The sequence below is a fragment of the Pagrus major genome, chromosome 15 (assembly GCF_040436345.1).
Source record: "Pagrus major chromosome 15, Pma_NU_1.0".
Classification (NCBI taxonomy): domain Eukaryota; kingdom Metazoa; phylum Chordata; class Actinopteri; order Spariformes; family Sparidae; genus Pagrus; species Pagrus major.
In genome coordinates, this window is record NC_133229.1 from 8,641,230 (window position 1) to 8,668,826 (window position 27,597).

The window sequence follows — 27,597 nt, forward strand, 5'->3', positions numbered from 1 at the left end:
CAGTGTGCTGCTGCAGGCCCGACAACAGTTCCCATATGAGAGAAAAAGCCTCACATATTGGGTTTCACTGAAAATGATTTGACTTGATTTGAAGAGCTGCAAAACAAGACCAAATTGGTTGGCCTCTTCAATGGGCCTCTGCAACATTAGTTGTGGTTTTAGTGTCTCTCAAAGGGATTACACACAATGAACACAATAGGTTGAAGTATGGGCAATACACAGCCATAGATAATTAAATTACAGGACACAAAGATGGAAATTTATAGTGATAATAACTCTTAAGAGTATAAAAAGTACTGTAAATCACAGCCTAGATTGCCCTACTGCTTTAATGAAACACGGTGATAAACTAAAGCTGACATATTCTCAAGCACAACTCTTAAGATGAGGCCCAACAACGAGGAACGGCACAGCACCATAGTTTTAGCAACATAACGAAAAAAAATGTGTTAATTTGTATTTATCTGGCGAAGTTTTAGGTAATTTTTCTTTGTGAAACCTGCATTAATTGTTTTTTGGCCACTTGGGGGCAGCAGAACAAGCTGTAAACACAACATTGACATATTATCACTATGTTGATATGGCAAACAAACGAGCTGCTAACTTCAGAAGACAAAAAACAGAATTTGAATTTACAGGAGTAGTTTTATCTACCTGATGAGTGTAAGTCCATATTCACTCTCCTTTTAGCTCTGTTTTGGTCTCCTCCACCAACTCCCGAGGGATATATGTGATTCTTTAGCTGCTAAATGCTCCACTATGTTCATCAGATAGTTGCTAACTTTGACTGTCAAACATTTGGCGCTGAGCAGGTACAGGACAGCGGGTTTTTAGAGCTTTAAAGCAACATTATGTAAGTCTTTTACCTTAGAATTACAGTTTCAAAATCATTTTGATGCTACACTGACATCTAATAGGGTGAATGGTGTCTCTGTCAGCCCCAATCACATTCATTTGCACTATGTAATTTGGGTGGGCGTGGTAAGATCTCCCAGGAGAAGTGCGTAACGCTTTATAGCACTACGTCACACACTACACCACCAACTATGTCAGTGAATCTGGATCATATTTAATGGAGAACATGTTTTCTGGTTTTCTCTGTGATGTCCCCCGGCTGCTCTGCCTCAATTGCCTGCGAGTTTCCTGACCGCTAACTGCTTCTAACTGTAGCTGCCGTTAGCTAGCTCATCTGCAATTGCAACTGATAATATTATTACAGAAACCTGGGATTTGTACTTGCGATGGTGGTGTTGAGACTGTGGTGGCGCCACATCACACTAAATACCAATTCCTACATAGTGTCGGTTTAAAAAAGGTTGTTGGGAGCAGTGAGAGAGAATTAAGACATCAACACTGGGGCTATAAAACCAAAACAATTTAAAGACACTAAAATCCTCTGAAGAGCACAATTATGTGATATGGTTAATATAAAACTATTGATTAGTGCAGCTTTAGTTAAAGTAATCTATTTAAGTAGAGAGTTTTGAGAAGGTTGTGGTGAGGTATTTTCCAAACTGATTTGTACATGTCATAACACAAATAACCAAATCCGACATTCACTACATTTTATTTAAATGAGAAAAAATAGGAAAACAAATTGTCAAATTTTGAAAACATTAGAAATATTATTAATAATAAACAATATATTAAGGTATCAGGTAATATTCAGACTTAGCAAAGAAGTCTTTGCACTGAATTTTACATTTTTTTTAAATAATTTTTGCAGTGGTGGGCATTATCTTGCAGATGCTTGAGTAAATAAGTAACTTATTTATATAGCACCTTTCGAGAGCAGAGAGTGCTTCACAGCGGCAATAATTTATAAACATACATGTAGACATAAAACTCAATAAAAACAGAAATAAGAGCGAAAAGACTGTGGACAAATCAAACCTAATGCCAGTGCACCAGTACTGTGCACAATGGTGGTGCTGATGTGGGAGCTGATGTAGGAACCCACAGCTGGAGAAGGCCAACAAATATTGGGGAGGGGGGTGTTTCACCCTGGAGTCTCAGAAGTCCGCGCTCCGCCCCTGTTCGGAGGTTTACATCTGTCAAAGCACCACAGGAGCATGAAATGGACCACAACACTGTCATTACAAGCCTGACCTATCAGAAACTGTTTAAACCGAGTCACGTGGAAACATCGGGAGACTGATAGGCAGGCGGCAAGATGAGAGAGAAACTCGTGCCACTTGACTGAGGGAGAGGCAAGTCCGTGCGTAAAAACTCAAGTTTACCACGCAGCTGCGCAACACCAGAGGAAGCTGGCTAATAACACGGATTCCCTCAAGTGAAAACACTGCCACAAAAACAGCAACGGAGAGAGCAGCAAGAAAATTGGTTGTATGGCACCTCAGTCGTGCGTAATGAATCCTGCGCAGGGATCACCGCCCTCGGCCGCGCCGGGGGAGACCTCTCCAAAGGACCGAGCCGCTGGTGGCATGGGAACTGACGAGCTGGACCTGTCATCTGTCAGAAGATGTAAAACTAAAAGCTTAGATTTACCTTTCAGTGTGGAATCCCTCATATCAGACAGGACGCCGGACAGAAGCCTTCACTCACCCGCTGGTTCAGTCCGGGTAGAGGAGACGGAGTGTGCGTCACCGAGGGGACTTTATCGGTTCAAACAGGAGGCGGTGGAGCTCAGTGACAAGGAGACGAGCCCCTGGAGTCAGACTCCCTGCGCATCCCCTCCAAGTGAGTTCAGGACACTTTCTTTCTTAACTGTGATAAATATGCGCTCTTTTCAGCTTCAGCTTTAAAACAGCGCAAACCTGTTTTAGGAATCTCCAGAGAATCCAAAAATGTACAGTGAATGTAAAAACTACTGTTTGATATTTTCATGATCAGGCTTCACTTTTACTAATGCATGGTGGAATTATCAAACTGGTAAATCCACTAAGTTAGGTCATATCGATCACATACTCTCCATCCTAATGATATGACTTTGTAAATCTATTTCCAGGACTCCCCAGCCCGCCCCCCTGCAATCTACGGAAACACAAGAACAACAGGAAACCCAGAACTCCCTTTACAACCTCTCAGCTGCTTTCTCTGGAGAGGAAGTTCCGTCAGAAACAGTACCTCTCCATCGCGGAGAGAGCGGAGTTCTCCAACTCCCTCAGCCTCACAGAGACCCAGGTCAAGATCTGGTTTCAGAACCGCAGGGCCAAGGCCAAGAGACTGCAGGAGGCCGAGCTGGAGAAGATCAAGCTGGCCGCGAAGCCGCTGCTGCCGGCCTTCGCCTTCCCCTTTCCCCTGAGCGCACCCATGGGCGCACCGTCCCTGTACGGGGCCCTGAACGGACCGCGGCCTGCCCTACCTGTCCCAGGACTATTCAGTGGACCATATGGGATGTACTACTTGTCTTAACCTGCACTAACTTTGAACTGCATCGTTGGGACAGTTGCCTTAAAAAAATGCCTTCATACAGCAAATAACCAGCACTGCAAAAATGTCCATCTTGTGAGTCAATGTGTCTGACATCTTATATTAAATCTAATGAATGATGTTATCCGCTACAGAGAAAATCTAATGGTGTGAAAACATCTTTTTCAAAATAAATATATTTGTAGAACATGCCTTCATTTTAAAACAGTCAACAGAAACAAGGTTTCACGCCATTGTCATTTTTCAGATGTTTTTAAATTAATATTACTTTCAGTATTAATGAAACATCTTTAAAGATTTCCTTTACGGTCACTTATTTGTTAACATGGTCATTTTTGCAGTGTAGGTCTCTTCAGTAAAACCTTTTTTTTTAATGACGGACTGAGCTCATTTATCGGATTACAGTTTTAGATTTTATGGATCGTGATCTTTTCTATTGCAATAGAGGTATTCCGTAAAAACAGTAATCTAATGTCGCAAGAGAAGATGACAATTATCATAATTACCGAAAAGCCTGAAGCTTTGGATTTGAAGCAATAGCTGGAGGTGAATCACTGAAGTGTCCTTGTGAAATGTTTATTTAACATTTCTCACCTTAAAAGAACAGATTTACATTTTGGTATAGAAAACACTTAAAATCATCAGTATTTAATCATCCACATTCAAAACCACACCATAGCATTAGCTGAAAGGACTTAATTATTTAATCCCAGACTAAGACTTCATAATGTAGCTCACAGACGGGAAGAAAAAGTTACAACAAGTCTGATTGTTATATCGTACCTACGATTATAATCAGAAGCTAAAGAGGCAGCTCAAAGTCGGTCTACATCTGTAATAGCTTGTAAGGAAAATGCTCATTAGTGCCTTTTAGTTACAGATATAATAAAATCAAGTGTCTTCACAAGTTCCATCTTCTCGAGGTGAATTGACTGTTACAATAATATCTAAAACACATTTGTTTCTTTCTAACTTCTTAATAATTTTCACAAGATTCAAAAATATAAATCAACTCTAAAATAATCCTGATTTCCTAATGTCATTTTAAAATTGTATTTTTTTTTTTACTTTACCTCAAAAGGAGAACTTTTTTGCACACGTGTTCACAGAGCTCTTAAAAGTCCGAGACCAGTTTCATTAATAAATGTAAATAAAAGTCATCAACTATTTTTGCAGACTCTCAAAATGCTCAACATGACCGATAGACTCACATCGGTCATTAATGTACAGTGTATTTTATATCTGATGGGTGGAAAGGTGTTTTATACAATTATTAAAATCTATTGTGTAAATTCTGACATTTCTCTTGTTTTTCTTTTCACAAAATCCTCCACATCCAGTCATTTCTACATCGCCTCGAGCTGCACTGCATCATTCCTTTTAAAGTACAACACTTGCATGTTTTTTTTTAAGTCAAACTTTCCATCAGTATAACAGTTCATCAGCATCCCATTTAGTGCATTTTGTCATTTTCATTTGGAAACTGTTATAAAAATAAAGTTTATTATAAAGAAAGACATGAACTGTAACACTCCTGTCTCTTGACGGGCTGTAAGAGGAATGAGATGTTAGTCTTGTAACAGAAATGAACCTCACAGAACAACTTTTTCTTTGCAAAAACATTTTATTTCAAGTTAAGGGCACATATGACAGTAGATATTTTATGTTACAAGAAGGTTCTACATCTTAAAAGACAGAAGGCTCAACTCTGGTTGTTTCATTTCCTCCTGCCCCGCCGACCTCTGAAGCCTCGGACGGAGCCGTGACCGAAGCACACGGTTGCAGGGACCCTGAGAGAGAACATGTTGTTGTTTTGTATCTCAGATTGTTTAAAATTTAAATAAGAAGAATTGTATTAAAAATTCTTAAGATATTACATACATTTTAATTATATAATAGCACATACACAATATAAAGAAGCCTTCCTACAGTTTGTTTAAGCCAAACTTGACTGCATAATTGCACAAGTTTTAACTTTTAAAGATTAAAATGTGGCTGAAAATTTGCTCTAAAACATCTCAAAAATGGCCAACATAGCCTCTCCGAGTACAGCAGTACAGGGCTAAAACAGCCTGAGAACATCCAGTGCTTTGCAGCAGACTTCTTTAAAAACTAACCTGTATGAGTAACGGGGTTTTGGTGGCTCTGTGCTTGTATTCCCTGCACTGTGAGCTGCAGCAGAAAGATCTGCGTGCTCCTCGGTAGAAGCAGACTCCGCCATGCGAGCAGCTTCGTCTTCGGACACATGCGTCTCCATGGATTCCCCGCGCTCGGGTTGGTCGGACAGCACATCACACATAACCTCACACACACCCTCAGACTCACACACATCGTCCACTACCTCCATGGCTGCGTCTTTGTGCTGCAGCTGCCTCTTCGTCTCACGGGTTCTGTTAACAAAGATATGATATCAAAAATTCAGATACAAGAGTATTTAAGGAAAATGTAATGATTTGAACCATTTGACTGTTTGTTGGGTCAGAAAAATTAGACACAAAAAAAGCATTTAATACAATTCACACAGTAGCTGAGTTTTTATAGGAAAGTTCACCAAACTTTACACACTGGTTTCGATAAAACAGCCAAGAGAATCTCACTCTATAACTTGCCTTATCATGTTATGTTAGCAAAAGAATATAAAATAATCGAGTGAAAATAGAAACATTGCTTCAACTCTAAAAAAAATGGTCTTTCTGTAAGAAACGGACTCTCCTGGGCTGAAACCTTGCACCGAGTAATATTTTAACTGACCTTTTGCTGCCATCTAGTGGAAAAGATGTCATAAGTGCTGTCTTACCCTCTGTCCTTCTTGGTTTTGTCAAATCTGAAGTCTGGAGGATACTTGTGAATTCTTATTAGATGGTCCTTCCTTTGTTTACTTGTCCTGAACTTCTGTCCACAACCCTCCACCAAACACTGGTACTGAAAAATGTGTTAAAGCCTTAGTATTCAACTTCAAAGCATGTTAATATATTTCACTTTACATGCAGCTTCTGGCTCGTACCTTAAGAAAGTATCAAACAATAAAAATGTCATGAGAAAGAACACAAGCTCAGAAGATGTCCTCTCAGTAACTTACCATATCTTGCCTCTGGGCGAGGATATTGAAGAGAGAGTCATGCCACTCCTGAATGTGAATGTCCAGGAGCCGTGCACTTGGCAGGGAGCGACGGCAGGAGCAACACACATGTCTGTGCAGGGAGTTGTAGTGGTGCTCGTACTCCTCCAAAGTGCTGAAGACTGCGCTGCAGCCAGAGATGTGACAGGCAAACTCTGACACGCTAAGAAAAGACAAGAGGAGGAGGAAAGTGTAATATGTGAAAAATAAAAAAAATCCACTCCAATTTATGAGGCTAATTTGTTATTTGGTGGTTTATTTGTACAATTTCTGTCAAGACATTCGGATGCCACAACCGTGTATGTTTGTCTAGCACAATTACAATGAAGTTTGATATTAGAAAATAATAGAAGGGTTTCATGTAGAAAACACGGAGATATCAATTTGTCAACAATCAACCAATATAATAGTCAATAAAAATGTGTTATGAGGAGTGAGGCCATCACATTTTCAACAGAAAAACGTACTTACAGAAAAACTAGACTGATCAGTAGATCAGATCAAATAGTACCAAAAGCATACCCAAAATAGTCACACCCAAATGATTCAGTTTGTTTTATATCAAATATAAAAAAAAATATTTTATCTTGCTACCTCAATAGCGACAATGTGATGGTAACTTCTATGAGATGACTTCATTTTAATGTCCAGGGGCTTGTGGTATTTTTTCTTCAACCTTTTTATTAAGTTTGCTAATCACTTGTCACTTATATTACTTAAATGTTATTCTGTTGTATTTGTGTTTTAGGTGTTTGTTGGTAAATGCATGTGTACTTGAATGATCTTTGCTTGTCTTTGCTAGGTTACAGTGATAGAGTTTAGTTTGTTGCCTGTTAGCTAACTGAAAGACAAGCCACAATAAAGGCTGAACCTGAGGCTTGAACGTGATCTTCATACCCGAGTGTTGGCTTGTCGTCTGCCTCTGAGATGTAGAGGTCTTGCAGATACATGTGTCTGTGAATGTCTCCATCCTGTAAACAGCATTGACATAAAGATTGGTTAGCTAATGCTTATTTTTGGCGGCTGTTATCCGAGTGCTTCAACCGGATGAGTGATGTTCAGTCGGTTCAGTTGCTGTGTTACCTCAAACAGCTGGTGGTCCTTGTGCAGGTGGATGAGCTGCGGGGTGTAGTTGAACGGGTTTCCCTCCTCAGCTTCACGCTGTCTCAGTTCGTGTGTGTCTCCTGACAGACAGTCTTCACCGCAGCTCTTTACTAAGACATGTCCGTCTGTAAGAAGTCGGGCCAGTTCTGGCTGCAGCATTGTTTACCCTCGTTTTCATACTCTATTAACTGTTACCAAAGTAATGAACGTCGTGTTTTGTGCTTGTTCTGTTTAGTTGTTGTTGTCGCGGACTGATGTCGTCACATAATGTTTTTTGGCGGTTGTCAAAAACAAAATGGCGCGTTGTCGCCCCCAACTGGCGAGATTCGACATGGACAAAGTTAGCGGACATCTCCTCCAGGCAGCAAGAGGTCCTGGCTGCAGACCTCCACTGTGAGGCAGCCACAACAAAGCCCATGTTTAGATAACAGCAGGTCGTGTCTGGTTTGTCACAGGGTAAGCTTTTACAACAATCTGTTATTGTGTCAGCTGACAAAGGATAAATTACCTACTGGAAACCTGCCAACCCGGCAGAAACCCGAGGGCCCCAGCAATGGAAATTAGTGCGTGGTAATTTGGTTACATTTGTATTATGTTAAGGTTGCTCCTCCTTACCAAATTATTGTCTTTTACCTGTGACAGAAGGTTACAGCGTTAATTATTTGTTGTTATTGTTTGTTCTGTTTTTGGTTTGAAGTTTCATATGTAAAATACTATTTAAAACCTGTGTGAACCGCTTTGCCCCACTGCGCAATAACCATTTAGGTTTAGCGGCCTTTATTACTTTTCCACTCGCACACCATGAAACAAACACGTGCTTAGTTATATTTAAAAACTCAGCCTACAATTTCTGTTCACTGGCAAACGCTCCCTCAGGAATATGATTACCAAAAATCAAACCTCTGAGCGAATCCGACTTTCCGCCATTTTACCAAAAGATGGCGACAAAAGCCACCAAGGGGATCTGCTGGGTGTGCTGTCCGTTTAAGTAGAGGACGCTCAACATTAAAAAAATAATAATTATCAGAAGAAGTTTCCCATTTAATTACATAAAAATGTCTGTTTATGAGTGGTAAACAGGAACAAAAAGAGTCTATTGTTTTTCAGGGGATAATTGTCTAAAAGAAATAGAAGAAGTCTAAAATAATCCCATAGTGTCATTACAGTTTGTGACAGTAATAACGATGAAGGGGAAATCCAGGGCAGAGCCGACCCTCTTCTTCCAGCAATCTGCTAAATTAGCCCAAATGATGTTTATCACCTCATTATTTAATCTCCAGAAGACTCCGTCTGTAATTAGGCTACATTTTGTCTCTCAGCACCTCGGACAATTCAGATTCATTTCTTAAAGCTCCACGTTGAACTTTTTTTAAAGGCTCCGGTTGTGACTCATGTGGTCTCTCTGCCTCAAATGGAGATTGTCAGGATATTACACAGCGGAGAGGGGCGGAGAGCTCGACATCTTCTCTTTTTCTCACAGACTGCCGAGCACACAATGACACAGTCCGTCCGGTAGAGCAACATGAACTATTCTGGATGTTTTATATGGATTTTCCTCTTCTCATGGGGTGCGACTTCTGTTTGTTTCTCTTTTTTCTTTTTTCTTTGTATTTCATTTCATTTCTTTTGGTCTCATAAAATATCCCTGAAACTTGCAGGAACAGCTGCGGACAGTGTGAGGACTCTACCTCATGTGATGAAGTACCAAACAGTGATACCTCAGAGGCTGAAGGATTCATCTCTCAGTGATGATGCTGCTACACATCAGGTAACACACTCTGCTCTACTATTTTATCAGTTTATTTAAAAACATCAATTTTTAAAAACACACTAAACTATTTTCTACTCTCTCTCTCTCTGTGTGTGTGTGTGTGTGTGTGTGTGTGTGTGCGTGTGTGTGTGTGCGCAGACATACCCTGATGTACTCCAGTACTCTTTGACTATTGCAGACCAAAACTACACACTGTACCTGGAAAAGAACAAGTGAGAAAACTCAAATTGTTCCTTTAGATTCTGGTACATTTTTACACATACTGTGCTCTTTCTTGATTTGTCAATATTTGAAAAAAAAAAAAAACACTTTTCTTTTTCAGAGGTCTTATCGGAAACAGTTTTTCTGTGACACACTATTCGGATCAGGGCACCCAAGTCACAACTACGCCAGATTATGGGGTATGTAGCTTTGCATTCTTCATTACTGTTTCACTAACATTATCATAAGCCCTGTATTTATGATCAGCTTGAATTAAAATGTGGTTTATTTTTTAGGTAGCTGAGTCTGTCAGAAACACAAGTTTAATGTAGATGATTTACGTGCACATTTAATTGTTTTCTTTTTTATTTGTTTATATATATATTTGTTTTTAGAACATAGTATACTTGTAATCTGACTTAATTTTCCATTTCGTTTGACTTCATTCATTCTATTCGAGTCACTGAGTAAAAACGAAATAATGGCAATCAGATGTCTGAAACCAGGCTGCCATATATGACCAAAGATTCATCTTATTATACAGGCTTGAATGCATTAAGTACAGGATATCCTGTGCCACCTACTCACCTAATTTAAGTGATTTAGTCACATTTGATTTCCTGTGCTGGTTCTTTTTTGAACTGTTAAATATAAGTAACAGGGTTTCTAAAATGCAGATCTTGCACCAAGAAGTTTGATCTTAAATTTCTGACCTGTACTTATGGTTACAGCATTTCCAAAATACAGCAAGTTTTGTACTCGTGACAAGATTTTTAAGGCTGTACAACACAAATAACAGAACATTAAATTCATATTTAAGTAAATCACTTAGATCAGAGTCATTTCCATCAGCGTCATCTATGTAAGTCCTGTTAAGGACATTGTATGCATTACATGCCGGCATATTCCTCATTTCAGAATATCACATTTCCAAATAAACCTAAGTTTCTCAACTACAACTAACTTCCTCTTTATGAGAGATGCATCATCTCACACTGCAATGATTGAGTCTTATGTGGAAGAGGAATCGACATATAAGGTTAACATTGTCATTTCAACTGACCATGACACATACTGTACACAATATCTTCTGCAAATTAGACTGCAATGCTTAAGAAAAAGAAGTGTGTTGAAATCTTTCCTTTCAGTCTTTGACAAATAATTCATGTCTGCTCAGGTTCACTGCTACTACCATGGGCACGTTGTGGGAGTGGAGGACTCCTCTGCCAGTGTTGGACTGTGCTCAGGAATCAAGTGAGTAATAGTGGATGAATATTTTTTCATCCTGTATTTCTAATTACTAAAAGATGATTGTTTTTCTAAATGTAATTAAATCCATGATGATTTGAGACTGTGTTCCAATCCAAAGAGAGGATCAGTCCCTCAGCATCCATTTGCTCCATCACGAAGACCATTAAGACTAAATGTACTGTAGCTCTGTGTCTGAAAACGTGAACCCAATCAGCAAAAGCTGTAGAAACTTCTCTGTTTAAAGCCACCTTCTGTCTGCTATAAAATACATTTCTATTATGATAGATATATCTATTATCTATCTGTTTGTGATTTAGATATGTTGAAGAAATAGAAAAAAAAATCCTTGTGCAATGTTTTGCACTACAGGGGGTTTGTGCGTCTGCAGGACCAAATGTACCTTATCGAACCCCTGGCCGGCACAGAGGCGGGACAGCATGACAACAAACAGAGCTCTGTAGCTCACAGTGACGAGGGTCTTCACGCTGTTTACAACTACAAACACCTGAGGAGGAAGAGAAGCTCCTGTTCCCATGGAAACACAACCACTTTCTATGATCATGGAGCTCGTCCGTCTGGACTGTTCCAGCTCAGCAGTCTGGTAAAGACACACAGTGTGGACGCATATAGATACACACCAGGGTTTGGAGCCTGATAGCTGATATCTGAGATCTAGTATTTTGTTAGTCATTCTTACATTTGATGATTTTAAGCTAAAAACAAAAGTGGTATGCAGTAAAATACTACTACTTACTATAGCTGTGTAAACATTTTACGCGTGATACTTTAAAAGCTTAACTGATACATCGGTCTTGACATATCACAGATATATTGATATGAAATGATATGAAACGTTTATGTCATTTTGGACAATAAAGTTTATCTGTATTAACATATCAGCCCAAATATCGGCATTCAGTTCAGTACCACTAATTAAGATAAAACAAACAGAATTTACAAAAGGGAAGATGGTTGCAAAAGTACAAAAGACACCAAGGAAAAAGAAACATACAGTAACAGATAATTAGTTAATATTGTTGGAAATGATTACTGGATGTGACTGTTAGCTTCAGTGTGCATCATTTTGTATATTTTATTAGATAAAGTCATGAAACTGAACTATGAAAGACTAAAACTCTACACTAAAGCACTGTTGATCACTGAGATACTTTAAATACCCTGAAACCAAAATTGTATTGCTTCACTTCCACTATGTGTTTATTATATCATTTCTGTTTAATTCACTGTAACTATATTTGCTGAATTATAAACTTAATGTTGGTGCAGATTTGTTTTCATTTTTGTTTTTCCTTTGTAACATTGTTTTGAAAGATGCTGTATAAATACAGTTTATAATATACAACTTGTCAAACCATAACAGCCACTGTATGTGTGCACACACACTACAACTGTAGTTGTTGATGTCTTCCTCTTTCTGTCTTCTTCAGAAAAGCAGAGCTCAGACCAAAGAACGCACAGGAAAACCCAGGACAGTGGAGCTGGTCGTGGTGGTCGACAACACAGAGGTTTGATTCCTTATTTTCCTTTCTCTGACTCAGTCTGTTATTGTAGATGTAGTCTTTTAATGATAATGATTTTGACTGATTGCGTTTTATATCTGAAATGCTGTTATTTGTATTACTAATTGAAGTAATCATTTCTTTTCAGTATAAAAAGTATGGCAGTAAGAAAATAGAGGGCAGAGTCCTTGAAATAGCAAACCATGTGGACAAGGTATGTTTGTTTCTCTGAAATCTCCCAATTAAGATTATTTGACCTTGTTTAAAAGAAAACAATCTACCAATCTTAGGGAGAAAAAACAGCCAGGACTATAAAATAAGGGCATTATGAAGTTAAAATGAGTGTAAAAGCTCATTTTGTGTAATTTATGTAATTTCTCTTTTGGACCAAAAGTATGCTGTGTATTTTTACCAGTAATTGAGCATTTCTTCATTGCCAGCAGATAAGACTTCCACTTTTCTCACAATGCAGTGCAGCCACGTGTAAGAAATCTGTCCTGATACTATTTGTTCTTTCCTGACTGGAATCTGACCAATAAAATGAAGGAAAAGTTCTCTCGCTGTGAAAATCTAACTTTAACTGTGAATATTCACACCAAAGCTGAAGATTTTCACACATATCACACAATCCTCTTTGCATACTCTGAAAGAGCAGAGCCATCATGAATGCACCATCAGACAGCTCTAGACCCAACAGTGGTTTCCCGGTGCAGCAGATAGACCTACTTTTAGGGGAATTTTTTGTGCTAACACGTTGCTCTGTTTCAGCTGTATCGCCCTGTGGGTGTTCGCGTAATGCTGGTTGGTCTAGACATCTGGTCGTACAGAGATCAGATAGAGGTCAACAGTAACCCTGAGGTCACCCTAGGCAGGTTCCTCGAGTGGCGTCAACGTAGCCTGCTGCCAAGGACCAAACATGACAACGCGCAGTTTATCACGTAAGACGCACTAAAAAGACAATGCCAAGATGATGTGTGGAGCTGTTAGTGCAGGTGTCTAAATGTTTTTTCCTCTTCTTCATTCAGAGGTGTGGATTTTGATGGTTCCACTGTCGGCTTAGCCAACACCAATGCAATGTGCACCTCCAACTCTGGAGCTGTCAATGAGGTGAATGTCCTTTTTTGTTTAAAAAATGCAAAGTTTCACTGTTTCTAAAGGAAAATAATTTTTTTACTCTACTCCACATTTTTCCAGGACCATAACACTAACGCGATAGGAGTGGCCTCAACTATTGCACATGAGATGGGTCACAACCTGGGCTTGTCCCATGACACTGAAAACTGTGTCTGTGGCTCCTTGACAACCAAAAGAGGCTGCATCATGTCTGAGAGTGTTGGGTAAGCTCACTTTTTCATCTCCCAAAAAACGTGACTGCTCTTAAACACAAGTAAAGCTAGTAAATACCTTCTCTGTCTTGTGGTCTCTTTTTGTAGCATGGTGTACCCAGAGCTGTTCAGCAGCTGCAGTCAGCAGCAGCTCAGCAGGTTCTTGGATGAGGTCAACCCTGCCTGTCTGCTGGATACTCCCTCTACCAATCGCATCTACGGAGGGCCAGTGTGTGGAAATGCTTTTCTGGAGCCTGGAGAGGAGTGTGACTGTGGCACTGTAGAGGTTTGTGCACACAGGGTGCATACACACAATCACATTTAAGCGCACAAACAAGAATGGTTTGTAATATTCTGCACCTTGCTGTCATTCATAGGAATGCAAGAATCCTTGCTGTAATGCCACTACCTGCAAACTTAACGCAGGAGCTAAGTGTGCAGAGGGAGAGTGCTGCCACAACTGCCAAGTAAGAAATACTCACTATGTCCTCTCTACATGTGTGAAGTAACACTGATGCTAATTGTGTTACCATTCAGCTAGACACTGTCTGACTGTGCCGTCTGGCCAGTTATGTGCGAGTGTATGTATTTCAGTCGTCCGTACATCACCATCTGTGATTCTCTCCACTCTACAGCTGAAGGCGACAGGCAGCGTCTGCCGACCAAAGGCAAGAGACTGTGATCTGCCAGAATACTGCACTGGCTTCTCGGCCTCTTGTCCGACTGACGCCTACACCCAAAATGGCCTTCCCTGCAACCGTGGAAAAGGATACTGCTACAATGGACAGTGTCCTTCCCGACAGGAACACTGCAAGAGACTTTGGGGATCAGGTAGAACACCAGTGGAGGTTTAGATGTGCTTTATATCTGATTCATCAAAAATCTTTAGTCTGCAGCCATTTGGTTTTGTTTTAATTCCATTTAGATGCTGAAGTAGCTGCAGATGCTTGTTTCGCCCAGAATGGAAACTGCAGAAGGACACTGTTTAGCCAGAGATGTTCAAGCCGGTATGTAATGAAAAGCCAAAACAGCTCTGTAATAGCCTAATGAACAGTGTGGTGCTGTTGGTTTTGGGATTACTAATTTGTGGTTTTTGGTTACAGAGATCAATCCTGTGGGACACTTTACTGCTCTGGTGGCTGGGAGTTTCCAGTCACATCCAGGAAGTTCTTCAACAAAGTAGGAAATGGAATTATATGCAATGAAGCGACAATGAAACCCGAAGATAACTACCCTGCAGATCTGGGCAAGGTCCCTACCGGTACCAAGTGTGGCAACAACATGGTAAGAAAACCAGTGTAAAAAGTACCCAAAATTAGTACTTGGGTAAAAGTAAAGATATAGTGTGAAAATATTACTTTGCCAAAAGTGACAGTCACCCATATGAATAGTACTTGAGTAAAAGTCTTTAAGTATCAGATATAAAATGTACTTAAAGGAGACCTATTTTGCTTTTTTGTTTTTTTAAATTTCCTTTCCTTCAGTGTTTATATATTCTTGTGCATGTAAAAGGTCTTCAAAGTTAAAATAGTCGAAGTCCACACCAAAAGAAGCTTCTCTCTCCCACAGAAAACACTGCTCCTGAAACGCCTTGTCAGTAGTCCCGCCTTTAATTCTGTGACTTTGTGACATCACACCACATCACGGAGTCACACATTTGCAATCATTTATGCCTAGTGGCTAGTCTGGCATCTAAGAATTGATTCAGCTCAGATGCTTTGTTGTTGGTGGTGCTGGGTGTGAGCTGACCAATCAGAGCAGACTGGGTATTTGGGAGGGGGGCCATAAAGAGTCAGGAGCTAAAAGTGAAAACTGATGTGAATTTTTGAACACTACAGCATGTAAGCCTATTCCAATAGTAACCTAAAATAAAATTATCAACATGATAATGCTTAATATAAGTATCAAAAGAAAATTCTGGCAATAAAGGTATTTAAGTATGAAAAGTACAAGTAAAAGTAAAAATATGCATTTATTTACATATTGACTGACTGGTTATCAGACCCCAGTTCAGCATTTTTCTGATTATTGGAATAAGTGTTTAGTTTTTTTTTTTCTTTTTCCAATTGCCGATAAAATAAATGATCAAATAAATAGGAGAGGAGAGGAGTAAAAGTACAATATTTGCCTCAAAAATGTCTTGGAGTTGAAGTATAAGTAGCAGAAAATGGAAATACTCAAGTAAAGTACAAGAACCTAAAAACTGTACTTAAAGTAAATGAAGAAAACTGCCCCTGTTGCTGTTAGCAGTTTGTATCAACAAAACCTCTGTGGCCTCCTGCCTCAATGTCCTCACATTATCTTTCAGGTATGCTACAACCAACGGTGTCAAGACATTAGAAACATAAAAGTGTACGGAACAAACGACTGTTCTGCTAAATGCAGCAACCACGGGGTAAGACGATTGTTAATCTTGCATCATTGCGGAGCATTATGAACCATGGCAACATGACATGACTGTGAGTTTGATCCCTGGCAGGTTTGTAACCATGAGAGCAAGTGTCACTGCAACCCCGGCTGGGCGCCGCCTTACTGCGATGTGCTGCAGTCCGAGCTGCCTGAAGGTAGGTTATGCTTGTCTGGCGGCACATGTAAGCACCGACAGTCTGTGTATCTGCCTCTTGTATGCTTGACCTTTTAATGACCATGCTGCCTTTGTCTGCTCTGTTTTGCACCAAGATTTAATACTTGAAGTAGATTTCTCATGGACTCGCAAACAATTGTGCTCTGTTCCGATGAGCACAAACAGACACTCATTTAATGGAATTCCCCCATTAGTCTGTACAAATGAAGTAATGACATTACAGTACATTTTGTTTCCGGAGAGGGTGACATATGAAGTTACATGCTTATCCTTGAGCAGAGTATTGTGGTAATCAATGTATGGGATTGTGTGTGTGTTGTACAGAGGGACGTCTGGTGGTCTATATCGTGTCTCTGGTGGTTGGCTTACTTCTGCTGCTAGTCCTGGTTATTGGGAGTTTGATGTGCTGCATCAGAAAAAGGAGACCTACAAAGAGGTAAAGTTATTCCTTCCTTGTGTCTGTTAAATCACTCTGTTCATGAAACGATAAAGAAAACTGTTTATCTTGTCCACCTTTAATCTTAGCTTCTGTCTGTATTTCTTTATAGATGTTTCCAGTCTACCTCAGGACAAACCAACCCATTGTTTCGGTCGAGCAGTACACGAGGCAGCCCTCGCCTTGGGACCACACAGATCAGTCAGCCTATATTTGTGGAGTCTTCAGCCACTCAAGCCTGTAAACCTCTGTCCTCAGCTCCTGCCAGACCAAATACTGGAGCGCTGAAGCCCAGCAGAGCAGCTCCAGAGGTGAGCTTCAGCACCAGAGTGTAGTCATATCATGACATCTTTTTGTCTACATTAGAAATGATATTTACATTTGTAGCAACTGTAGTTTGCATCTAGTACAATGTCATTGTGGTGATTAGTTTTGGGTAATTAGCCCAAATTTAAAGCTACGAAAAGTGTCCCTGAGCCACACACTGAAGACCAATGAGCTCCAGGAATGCTTTTCAAAATCATAAACAGGCAATCTGCACGACAATGTGTACATGCACATTAGTTTTCCACTATTTTTCAGATTATGACAAAATTCTGAATTTGATTAAGGGCGTGGAAAACCGCATATTCTGTTTGGATATTATGAATTAAGCCTCCTCATGTAGCATTGGCTGATTATGACATGTGAGATAGCTCTGCACTTTGCCTAGTCAACAGTTTGCAGGGCTAGGGTAGAGATGCATGCAGAAAAGAAAGAGGAACGCACCTACTCTAAACATTATTATTATAAGACTTTGATGATGTTGTCTTTTTTGGAATAAGGGCAAGCAACTCAATATTCTTTGTATGTGAACATAGTTATTGTAAGTAAGATGCAGTAACAGTAAAGATTATAGTTAAAGTCTGTTTTTGTCCCTTGCAGCCACCTAAGAAATTCCCAGCTGTGCCTCAGCCATCAAAGATTCAACAGGTAATCTTGTCCACTCTTGAGTCTTTATTTAAACGTAGCATTTTTTATATGTAGAATGGCAATTCTTTTATACTACGGTATAACACCTATTAAATAAATGTTTTTCTTTAGTTCGTAAGGCCGTTCATGCAGCCATCAACTGTTCCAAGCAAGCCCATCTACACTGAGGTAAACCTGCATACAGAATTTAACAATATTTCTAATTTCCTTTTGATGACACAAATTGTTTGCTTTGTTAAATTATGTTTTGTTGTTGTTTTAATGTTATTTTGTCTTTTTTTTTTTCTTTCAGAAAAAGCCCCTTCCTCCATCCAGACCTCTGCCACCACTGGCATCAAAACTGGTAAGTGACATTTCAACTCACTTTACCTATAATTTTCATATGCTCTCATTCACATGTTTAAAGCTGGGGTTGGTAAATTATTATATTTGCTGAAAATCTCTTAACATCCTGACAGCAGTCAGTAAATCATATGCTCTGAGGAAAAAGCAAGAAAAAGTCTAGTGCCTGTTGCAGTCACAGGCCTCTAATAAGCACATCAATTTATTTAATTGAAATCAAATGAAGCAGCTAACCCAGTTAGCTTAAAGCACACTCCCACAGCAAAGAGCAGTAACTGCCGAGCTAAGGACTGAGTTTGTAACAGCTAATTTGCTTAATCTGTTTTGGAGGAGAGGCTGTGAAGAGAGAGTTTGAAAGGACGGGGGAGAGATTTTTAATTTGGATACTTTCAGAAGTTAGCTTGCTCTTGTGGTTTCTAGAGTCTTACTCCCCAGCTGGAATTGCAATTGCCATTACTTTCGTGTTTCAAACGTGAACATCTCCTTCCTAAGATCACAAAGCCAAAGCCTCCGATGCCTCCAGTGAAGCCGAAGCCCTCTGCAGTCCTGTCTCCACTGCCACACACTCAGCTGGTATGTATTCAGAAGGCAGCCAGAGTCAACCAGAGTTTCCATCCTCTAAATCCTGGCAGTTAGCATTCAAGCATTCCTGGTGTCATTAAGGGCATTCACGTTTATAAAGAAGTCTGTGGTTTTGGACATTGTCCCAACATAGCAGTGTCATGAGCAAGCGGTGGCTCAGTGTTAGTCAGTAAGCACATAAACTTCTCTCTGGCCACCACTGAGACAGATAACTTAAGTGTTTGGAGAAAGAATTTATGAGTTGAACTGAGAGAAGCTAATCAGCTGCACGTTTGTTAACAGTACTTGTTTTTCTAGCTTGCAGGCAGAGCTGCCCTGATGCCCCCCAGCAGGCCCAGATGACAGAGGGAATAATTCAGCTTGGTGTAAACATTGAGATCCTCTGACAGAGGACACTGTTGTGGTCCCACCTAGAAGGACTTGGAAATCCTCTCAGGAGATGCTCGTCTGTTTTAAAGTGGAAACAAGATCCACTGAAGGATCAGCAACAATAAGTGACAGAGCTTTTCTGTCAATTATGGCCTCCTTCAAGATTAGCGCCGTCTGTCTCTTGCTTATGTAAGCCTTCAGTCTGTTGATGAAAACCTGAAGCCATGATTGACAGACTCAACGTCTGTGCTATATAAATGACAAATGGCTGTGCTGCCATGATGATGGTTATTTTCTTCCTATTTTTCTTTTTTAAGGGAATTCTCTCTGCCTTGATCCTTGGATATGTGAACACTTTATGCGACAATTGCACTATCAATGCTGTAACTGTTTTACTAACTGTTACTGTTCTCTCACATGGTTTTGGTACTGCTTTTCTAAGAAATAATGTTAAGGGATTTTAAAATGTTGCACCAATGTGGGAACCTTAGAGACTTTTAAATTAAGGATGTAAAGTTCTGACATTTTCTTGAACTTTTTTGTACTAACAAAGGTATGCTTGACTTGTGAGACTGAAGTATTATTATTTTTGTGTGTGTTGACTTGATACATGTTAATTGTAATTCTTCAAGGGATTTTATATCGCATATTCTATGCAGCAGACAGTCTCTCACTCATGATGCCTGATGGAGGATTCTGCCTTGGATTTGTCTTGAAAACTTTGAACGGTTAATATTTATTGAAATCTTGTTTTCTTGTCTGTTAAACGGAGCTTACAATAAAGAAATAAATCGCCACAATCAATGTCTCTGTCCATTTTCTCCGCCTCTGGTTACACCCAGAGGCGCTGTGTTGGCATAGTTCATTAGCGGTCGCCTAGCAACGCCTTAAACAACCTGTTGCGGAGGGAAGCTAACAGGCTAACGTTAGCTCTGTAAAAACTCTTTGAACCTTTACAATAAACAGATGTCGTTTTAAGAAAAATGGACCGAGAACTGAACGAAGAGGAACTCCAGGATTTGTACGCATGGATAGACAAAATACCTCTGTCCCGGCCCAAAAGACACATCACAAGAGACTTCAGCGACGGGGGTAACTAGTTAACTTAGCCTTTGAGCTTTGCTAGCATCCCCAGGGAGGTGCTAACTAGCTAAACAAGCAGCAGGAGTGTTACATCTGTCACCTAATACTATCTTCTTTTTGCTCAAATGTCTGTTTGTTTATTTACCTGTGAGCTGACTCTGCCTCTCTGCTGAACCCTCTGTAGTGATGGCTGCAGAGGTGGTCAAACATTTCTTCCCAAAGCTTGTCGACCTCCACAACTATATTCCTGCAAACTCCGCACAGCAGAAGTTCAGTAACTGGAGTGTACTCAACAGGCAAGAAAACCGCTTATATTGACTTATTTGTCTATTCAGACTGCATGTGTTCTGGAGTGGAGACAACTGAACAAAGGCTGCATGAAGGACTCACAATCACCCCTCAGCTAGAAAGATTACAAATTTCACAGTCTGACTTTGTTAATATGCCCACACCTCCTCAGAGCATCAGTACACAAACACACACTGAACAAAAAGTTAAAAATCCCAACTGATGTTCAGCACCACCGCCATGGGCCTCTGCATCAGGTCGTGAGAACCAATCCAACACACACCCACTCATCCTCTCCCTGGCCACTGATATGGCACACAGCCAGCTCCAGATTTATGGGTCTTCACTGTAAACACATTGGCCCCTATGGTGTTTATCATCATCATCGTGCATCATCCGTTAAATCACTCTCAATCCACTGTTCCTATTTCTAACTGGTTTAGCTAATTAGAAACATCTGTGGTGTTTGTTTTCTGTTTATTTTATTTCCACTGTGGACAGGAAGGTGTTTTCCAAGCTGAACTTTCACGTGCCCGAGGAGACAGTGAGGAGGATTGTACTGAGCACTGCCGGGGTGATAGAGCCTATACTGTGCAGCCTCAGGGAGAAGATAGACAAGAAACTGGAGCACACTACAGATGATATACTGGTGTGTACTGCATGTTTATGTATGTTCTTCCAAGCCACTTTTTTGCCTGCTTGAATGTTAATTACAAAATATATTAATCACTGTGTTCTTCTCTCCTCTATGTGAATCATAAAGCTGGCCTCAGTCTTTGTGAGAAAAATATTGCAGGTGGAAAAATAACCACATTTTAAACACATTTTTCCTTTGAACTCAGGATTTGGAGTACTATGACACCAGGGAGCAGGAGAAGCTTCATACAGGTAGAGCAGCATTTACACAATCCCTAACATATCTTTTATTTCGTTACCAGTTTGTCAGATCTTCTGACATTACATCCTGTGACAGGACATTAGCATAAGGATTTCTTCAGAAGAAGTTGTTGCAAATAATTCTTGGAAAAAGGGAAATCAACCAAATAACAGAACTTGCTGAATCAACAAGATCATGATGACTGTGTTCTGCCTTCACGCCTTGTGCAAGATATGACCTTATTTCAGTGTCATCTGTGGAGTTTGTTAGCTGACACAGTCAATCTGTGAACCCTGATTGAAGCTGCACAGCCCCAAATTTACCTTTTTTTAGCACAGAGAGGGAAGTTTAATGTGTAATTTTAGACTGTTTTAATGGTGCTGTGTCTACTTGTCAGCGCACAAACACAAAATCAGCATATTAAAGACACAATGTATTGTTTTTTGTGTCTGTGATCTATCTGCTTCCTGCCATCCCTTGCCTGTCTTGATATTGTCAGCCTTTTCTGCTGTGCTAACAACTGTCAGTTGATGCTAATCTGTCCCTGTCGGAGATATCAGTGACCACAAAGAGACGCAAACATACCCACGTTTAACAGCATCAGACAGGACTGATTAGAGAAGGCCACAACTTTTAGGTGACGTGTCTCCCTTCCGTTTCCTACACCTCATCTGTCCCTGAAACCACCCTGTAGAGCTGACCTCAGGCCAGGACCTCCTCCCTCTGCTCTTTCCTCTTCCATCTACACCCCATTTACAATCAAACACACAGCTCGGCTCCTCATATCAGCTCTTAACATCACCAGGTGGCCTTTATCGCTGGCCTGAGCTCAGCACTGCTGAGCTTAAAAACTTCTAATCTTTCCTCCCTGTTCCTCCCTCTTTCTTTTTGCTTACATTCATCACCTATCTGCCTCCTGTCCTCCTCCCTTTAGTCCCTTAAGAGTTTTTACTCATCGTGTTGTGCTCACGTTTTAGTCGGAGGAATGTTACAGTTTTGTTTTGTTGTCTTCAGAAATTCGTCAGACTGAGGTGAAACGGCCTGTTCAGCTGGCAGGAGAAGAGACGAAAAAAGATGACAAGAGCAGAATAAAAAATGGGTATGACCACAATTTTGCTTTAATTGTGAATTAAACAGCAGTCTTTATGATAATAACGTTTCTTTTGTACTTTTTATTGTAAAGCAAGCCGCAGCCCACAGTGCAGAGTTACTCAGACATGGACCCAGCTTTCCGACTAATCCTGCAGGAAAAAGAGCAAGCTGTCATGGCTTTGCAAGAGACTGTGGAGGTAGACACACACACACACACACACACACACACACACACTTAATTCCAGGAAACAGTCGGCTGACTGGTTGAACATCTGCAAACATAAGTATCTTCCGTTTTGATGCCCTGCAGGGGAAGAGCTTTGTCATACTGTTTTAACACCTGAATTATTGTTGCAGATGTGTGTGTGTGTGTGAGTGTGTGTGTGTGTGTGTGTGTGTGTGTGTGTGTGTGTGTGTGTGTGTGTGTGTGTGTGTGTGTGTGTGTGTGTGTGTGTGTGTGTGAGTGAGAGAGAGAGAGAGACAGTCATTTAGGTGTGTGTGTGATACATATGCGTCATGAGCTGTGTCAGCAGTGGTCGGTGAGTCAGTTTCTGCTCAGTGGATTTAACTTTTTTCTTCTTCTCTGTCTGTGGCCACATCTGCAACATCTGCATGTTAAGAAGGAGGAAGAATATTCTCACAAAAGTGCAACATCATCGTAACGCTAAACTTTCAGGAGTTTTTATCAGTTAGGTAATTCACACTTAACAAACCTCACCGGGAAAATACCTCACTCGTCTTACCATGTCCTTTTGCATCCTCGTGTGTGTGCGTGTGTGTCTGTGTGTGTGTGTGCGTGTAGATCCTGCAGATGAAAGTGAGCAGGTTAGAGCATCTGGTTCACTTGAAGGACATGCGCATTGACGATCTGACTCGGCATCTGGAGACGTACAAAGCAAAAGGCAACGCACGCTGATACAAACATGTACATCAACGATTTATAATAAACATTCACACACAGCTGGTTATACAGTCGTAGCTCTGAGATACAACCCTCCAACACTGACTCCAATGAACTCTCACTTTGTTGAACATTTAGGATCAGATCATACAGTGCAAAGGTCCGAGGTTAATGTCCTACCAGCTCAAATTTATCACGCCTGTTGAAATGCACCAGATGTTTTATGTTTCATCATTTTACTGTGTTTTTGTGACGTAAACACATTGATTTGGTAATTTAATTTTGTTTGTCAGACCATTCACAGTACACAGCTGTGATATAATAATCACTAGCAATATTTTTGCATTTCATGTCCCTGTGTTGAAATCTTGTCTGAGGAGATTCTACTGAAAATACTTTATCCGGCTGTTTTGTGAGGATTCGAGTTCGTAGAATGTGTTTTGCATTTTGTTTGTGGATCTGCAGCCTTCTCTGACCTTCTGTGCCTTTACTCAGCCCAAAACTTCTGACTGCCAAGTGCTCACTAAATCAACAATCCACATGAACTTTCCAAAGTGTCTTTTTGAATATGCGCAGGGTGTAGCAAACAAGCAGAGTAGAGATTTGAAGCTAAGATATTAATCAAACAAAGGTACATGCAGTGAGAGACGTATATCCACTGTAACCGTCACTTCCTTCCAAGTCTAAAATTGCGTCATTCATTTTCTATGAAACTCTAGTTCCTCTTTAAGTGTGTCGATTGGTCAAAGACATAGCGCAGATATTAATGACCTCATTTTCGACTATCTGTGTGTTGGATTCAGAATAAATGTGCGATGAAGCTGACAGATGACCAAATATAGTAAAGTGTCACTGGCATTGATCCTGCTGAGCTGTATCAGCAGCCGCTGAAATTCTCCAGCTGCCTGCTGCTGAGGCAAATTTGGTCTTGATATTTAAACATTTTTCATCACTTCAAGTGGATACAAGATTTTTGCCACACTCTTGTAGGTAATAATTACATATGAGCACAACCAGGAATGAATAACACTAATGCATGTATTATACACTAAACAATGTAAATGTGAGTAAAACTGATATACATGTTTACTAGCAGGTCTGTCTTGGCCAGGCAGCATTGTTCATCAGCAATATGAATGAAAAGTCTGCAAAAACACCATTGTTACTATTATTATTATATATTTTATTATTCTTATTATTCTTATTATTATTATTATTATTATTATTCTTATTCTTATTATTATTGTTATTATTATCTTGATAAACTAGCACAAAACAGCTTTCAAGTCTCTAAACTAAAATATTCATATTGGCATCAACTTTCAAAGACTTCAAACTGTAGAAGAAAATATATTTGTATTAAGAATAAAACTTTACTGTATACTGTAGTGAAGCAAAAGAAGGCAGACAAAATCACAAGTAATAACCAGGACAGGATGTAGCAGACTAGTCTCTAATGAAGACACCATTTTGATATGCACTAAATTATTTTTTGATAGATACAGTCAGAATTCAACAGGTGTTAAAGGGATACTTCATCAATTTAATAGGCTAACGCTCCTCTGTAATGCTGCATAACTTCCGAGAGACCATTTAGAGATACTGAGAGAGTTTTAGTCCCAGTATGAGTAGAACTCCACAAATGCATCTCCATAGCATTTTTCATTACACCTTCTCAGACCCGAGTTCATAATGAAGTTTTAAGTAAAATATTTTAAGTCCTGCTCACACCAGAAACCGGTACACAAAAACTAATCTGCACATCTTCATGAAATACTTGTGCTGGGCAACCTAACCACTGACATGTCAGAAAAGCTCTCCTAGCTTCCTTCTATTTTCTTTGTACTGGGCCTTTTACTCCCCATTGGCATTTTTTTCCTCAGGATTGTACATCGTGTATCATTCAATAAAGTGTTTCATTGAAAACGGAATTAAAGCTTGGTCGCTAACAGAACAATATGTGCATGTAGTTTGTTCAAAAGACATTTGTACCATCGACCTCTGTCTTGGAAACCATTACTCTTTTGTGGAGCAGTATATTCTCTAATAGAGTAGATTAAATAAAAGTCAGTGGTGACGCACAGTTAATCAGCTACTACAGCTTGCTCCATTTTGGACTCTCCGGCTCTCCGTTTCATAGGATAGCACTGTCAACACGCCTTACAATATTCAGTGATGCAGATGTACGGCCGAGAGTTCGTCAAAGTCAGGTATTATTGAGTTTATTCACTTAGATCCTGTGAAATTTACCACAAAATCTTTAGTGTTTTACATGCTGTGACTAAGCCTTTATTCATGCTAATGCTGATGACATCATTTGGGTTACTTCCCTAGAAGAAAGCTCCCTTCAGAGACAAAAAAGAAGTGATACAAGAGTGATACTCCTTATAAGTGCTCTTTTATAGGCTGACTAACAATAGGAGAAAAAACAAGAACACAGCCCAGAGTTTAGAGTCTGAATTACACAGTTAACTCAGGTAATAAGTCAAATCCATCCAGAGGATCACAACCCGGGGAGGTCAGAGTGAAGGACTAAAAAATGGCAACGCTAATGCTCTTTATCTGAGTGTTGCTCCCAACGCACACACACAGGTTAGGAATGTGAGCAAAAACTGCAGAACAGAGCAGCTATTGATGATGGCGCTGCCTGTCGCTGGTGAATCATATTCAATATCACGCTGTTGTTTGGGGAAAGGATTTATAGCTCTACAGTCAGAGATGAGGAACCACACCCTGGCATCTCAGGGGAGGGACAGATCCAGGGAGGAGTCAAGGCCAGAGGAATCATGCAGGATCTGATGATGAGGGACAAAAGGAAGGAAGAGAGAAGCGCTGGCTCATCCAGGGAGAAGAAAACGTGACCTTGACCCCACTTCCTGAGAGGGAGGGGCTTCAGAAAATTGCTGGCTCTGTACCCCTGACACCAAATCAGACCACCCATTAAAATGAGCGCAGACCGCCAGACTTCCAGAAAAAACCCCTTCTTGGTTAAGTAAACAAAATGAGAATAAGCAAAGTGTATTAACGCTCACAAACATGCTTTATGATCAAATTTCTCACAAATCCTGACACCAGGAATAAAACAGATCTGGGGTCAGACTAAACACCCTCCCTCAGAAAGCAAAGAGTGATGATGTGGCTCTGAAAGGATACCAGAGTGAGTGAGAGGTCAAGAGAGGAAGCTATCCCTCATCTGGTCATTCAGCCAGTGGTCACACGCACTCACACACACACACTTTGAATGCTTCCTGGAAAGCCTTTGTGAACAGCTGACTGGCCTGGCGAAGGCAGGACTTGAGGTTTGGAGTCAGTCTCTCGGGACGGCCATTTTACAAACTCAACAGACAAACACGTCTCTTGTTTCTGTAATGTTTACAACACGTTATCTGGGTTAGAACAACAGGGACTGTGTGATGGATTGTGCCTGTATGTTCACTCAATGTTCAATGAATCATCCTCCTGTCGCCACAAACACCCGGACACCCAAATGTGTGACTAGCCAGCATTGTATGACTCTTCACGTTTTTGACTAAAATACCAGTGGTGGAATGTAACTAAATACATTTACTAAAGTACTTTACTTAAGTACAATTTTTGAGATACTTGTACTTTACTTAATTATTTCAATTTTCTGTTACTTTATACTTTCTCTCCACTACAGTTTAGATGCAGATATTATACATCCTACTCCTCTAAAGTAGGATGTATAAGTAGTAGTGATTACTTTAGTTACTAGTTATATCACAGCCAAAGTAGAGCATTGTTAAATTAATTCATATAATTGCAATCGGATTTTTAAAAAACTTAATGATTCCAATAGTCAGAAAAATGCTGACTTGATCTGATCATCAGCTGTATGTACATGCATGTAACAATGTGTGTAATTTTTACTTTTAAAGTACATTACAGTACAGAAAATTACTTTTGATCTTTGAAAACAATTAATATCGGATACTTTTGCTCAAGTACCATTTGTTTGGGTGACTCACAAATACGACTTAGAGGTATTTGTGAAGTGATGTTCAGAAATAATTATAAATCTATTACCATTTGTAAACTAGTAAAACAAAACATAACAAATGCATTTGTGTATCTGTAGAAAATATTTGCAGTTGTATAAAATGTTTAAATAAAATGTTGGGAAAAATTATATCATGAATTTCCAGTACCCTTACGAACTTTGAAATGCTCTAAACATTGTTTCACATCATCACTTTCTTATTGAGCCGTCTTAAAGCCCATAATTGGTCGTATTTTTCTTTGAGCCCCTAAAATCTGCCAGTGACTGAACCGGAACATTGAGTATTTAACAGAGTTAGATCTCCTCCTGTTGGCATTAGTTGTGTATTACACAATGTCCACACAAATCAGCACAGGGAGAAGAGAGG

At 39.9% G+C, this 27,597-nt stretch overlaps 4 protein-coding genes across 4 annotated transcripts; 3 read left to right on the top strand and 1 right to left on the bottom strand.

Moving 5' to 3' along the window:
* The first annotated feature begins 2,348 nt into the window (after window positions 1–2,348).
* msx3 (muscle segment homeobox 3) lies at window positions 2,349–3,375 on the top strand. Its single transcript, XM_073482497.1, has 2 exons — window positions 2,349–2,700; window positions 2,969–3,375. The coding sequence occupies exons 1-2, from the start codon at window positions 2,349–2,351 to the stop codon at window positions 3,373–3,375; spliced, it is 759 nt and encodes a 252-aa protein (XP_073338598.1).
* Window positions 3,376–5,003: 1,628 nt separating this feature from the next.
* On the bottom strand, window positions 5,004–7,852 carry znf511 (zinc finger protein 511). The gene is made up of 6 exons (XM_073482076.1): window positions 7,595–7,852; window positions 7,409–7,482; window positions 6,473–6,674; window positions 6,191–6,315; window positions 5,511–5,783; window positions 5,004–5,183 (listed from the first exon to the last, which is right to left on the bottom strand). The coding sequence occupies exons 1-6, from the start codon at window positions 7,772–7,774 to the stop codon at window positions 5,111–5,113; spliced, it is 927 nt and encodes a 308-aa protein (XP_073338177.1). The 5' UTR covers window positions 7,775–7,852; the 3' UTR covers window positions 5,004–5,110.
* Window positions 7,853–9,105: 1,253 nt separating this feature from the next.
* adam8a (ADAM metallopeptidase domain 8a) lies at window positions 9,106–19,768 on the top strand. The gene is made up of 25 exons (XM_073481873.1): window positions 9,106–9,183; window positions 9,274–9,383; window positions 9,525–9,598; window positions 9,709–9,787; window positions 10,765–10,841; window positions 11,208–11,439; window positions 12,287–12,364; window positions 12,507–12,572; window positions 13,127–13,296; window positions 13,384–13,465; window positions 13,553–13,695; window positions 13,792–13,969; window positions 14,061–14,150; window positions 14,319–14,514; window positions 14,609–14,690; window positions 14,787–14,967; window positions 15,992–16,078; window positions 16,163–16,247; window positions 16,592–16,703; window positions 16,816–17,014; window positions 17,628–17,675; window positions 17,787–17,843; window positions 17,968–18,018; window positions 18,510–18,590; window positions 18,897–19,768. Exons 1-25 carry the CDS (start codon window positions 9,138–9,140, stop codon window positions 18,939–18,941), a joined length of 2,649 nt encoding a protein of 882 aa, XP_073337974.1. The 5' UTR covers window positions 9,106–9,137; the 3' UTR covers window positions 18,942–19,768.
* A 183-nt stretch (window positions 19,769–19,951) lies between these two features.
* spef1 (sperm flagellar 1) lies at window positions 19,952–23,224 on the top strand. Its single transcript, XM_073482396.1, has 7 exons — window positions 19,952–20,060; window positions 20,236–20,347; window positions 20,841–20,988; window positions 21,182–21,227; window positions 22,231–22,315; window positions 22,400–22,505; window positions 23,111–23,224. Exons 1-7 carry the CDS (start codon window positions 19,952–19,954, stop codon window positions 23,222–23,224), a joined length of 720 nt encoding a protein of 239 aa, XP_073338497.1.
* The last annotated feature ends 4,373 nt before the right edge of the window (window positions 23,225–27,597 follow it).

Bases quoted from the DNA above. Each gene is read 5' to 3' on its own strand.
- msx3 (XM_073482497.1), top strand. From the start codon at position 2,349: ATGGCACCTCAGTCGTGCGTAATGAATCCTGCGCAGGGATCACCGCCC. The intron at 2,701-2,968 runs GTGAGTTCAGGA...ATCTATTTCCAG, and splicing joins TCCCTGCGCATCCCCTCCAA to GACTCCCCAGCCCGCCCCCC.
- znf511 (XM_073482076.1), bottom strand. From the start codon at position 7,774: ATGCTGCAGCCAGAACTGGCCCGACTTCTTACAGACGGACATGTCTTA. The intron at 7,483-7,594 runs GTAACACAGCAA...TGCTGTTTACAG, and splicing joins AGGACCACCAGCTGTTTGAG to GATGGAGACATTCACAGACA. The intron at 6,316-6,472 runs GTAAGTTACTGA...CACATTTTTCAG, and splicing joins TCGCCCAGAGGCAAGATATG to TACCAGTGTTTGGTGGAGGG.
- adam8a (XM_073481873.1), top strand. From the start codon at position 9,138: ATGAACTATTCTGGATGTTTTATATGGATTTTCCTCTTCTCATGGG. The intron at 9,788-10,764 runs GTATGTAGCTTT...ATGTCTGCTCAG, and splicing joins CAACTACGCCAGATTATGGG to GTTCACTGCTACTACCATGG. The intron at 12,573-13,126 runs GTATGTTTGTTT...GCTCTGTTTCAG, and splicing joins TAGCAAACCATGTGGACAAG to CTGTATCGCCCTGTGGGTGT.
- spef1 (XM_073482396.1), top strand. From the start codon at position 19,952: ATGGACCGAGAACTGAACGAAGAGGAACTCCAGGATTTGTACGCATGG. The intron at 20,348-20,840 runs GCAAGAAAACCG...CACTGTGGACAG, and splicing joins AACTGGAGTGTACTCAACAG to GAAGGTGTTTTCCAAGCTGA. The intron at 22,506-23,110 runs GTAGACACACAC...GTGTGCGTGTAG, and splicing joins CTTTGCAAGAGACTGTGGAG to ATCCTGCAGATGAAAGTGAG.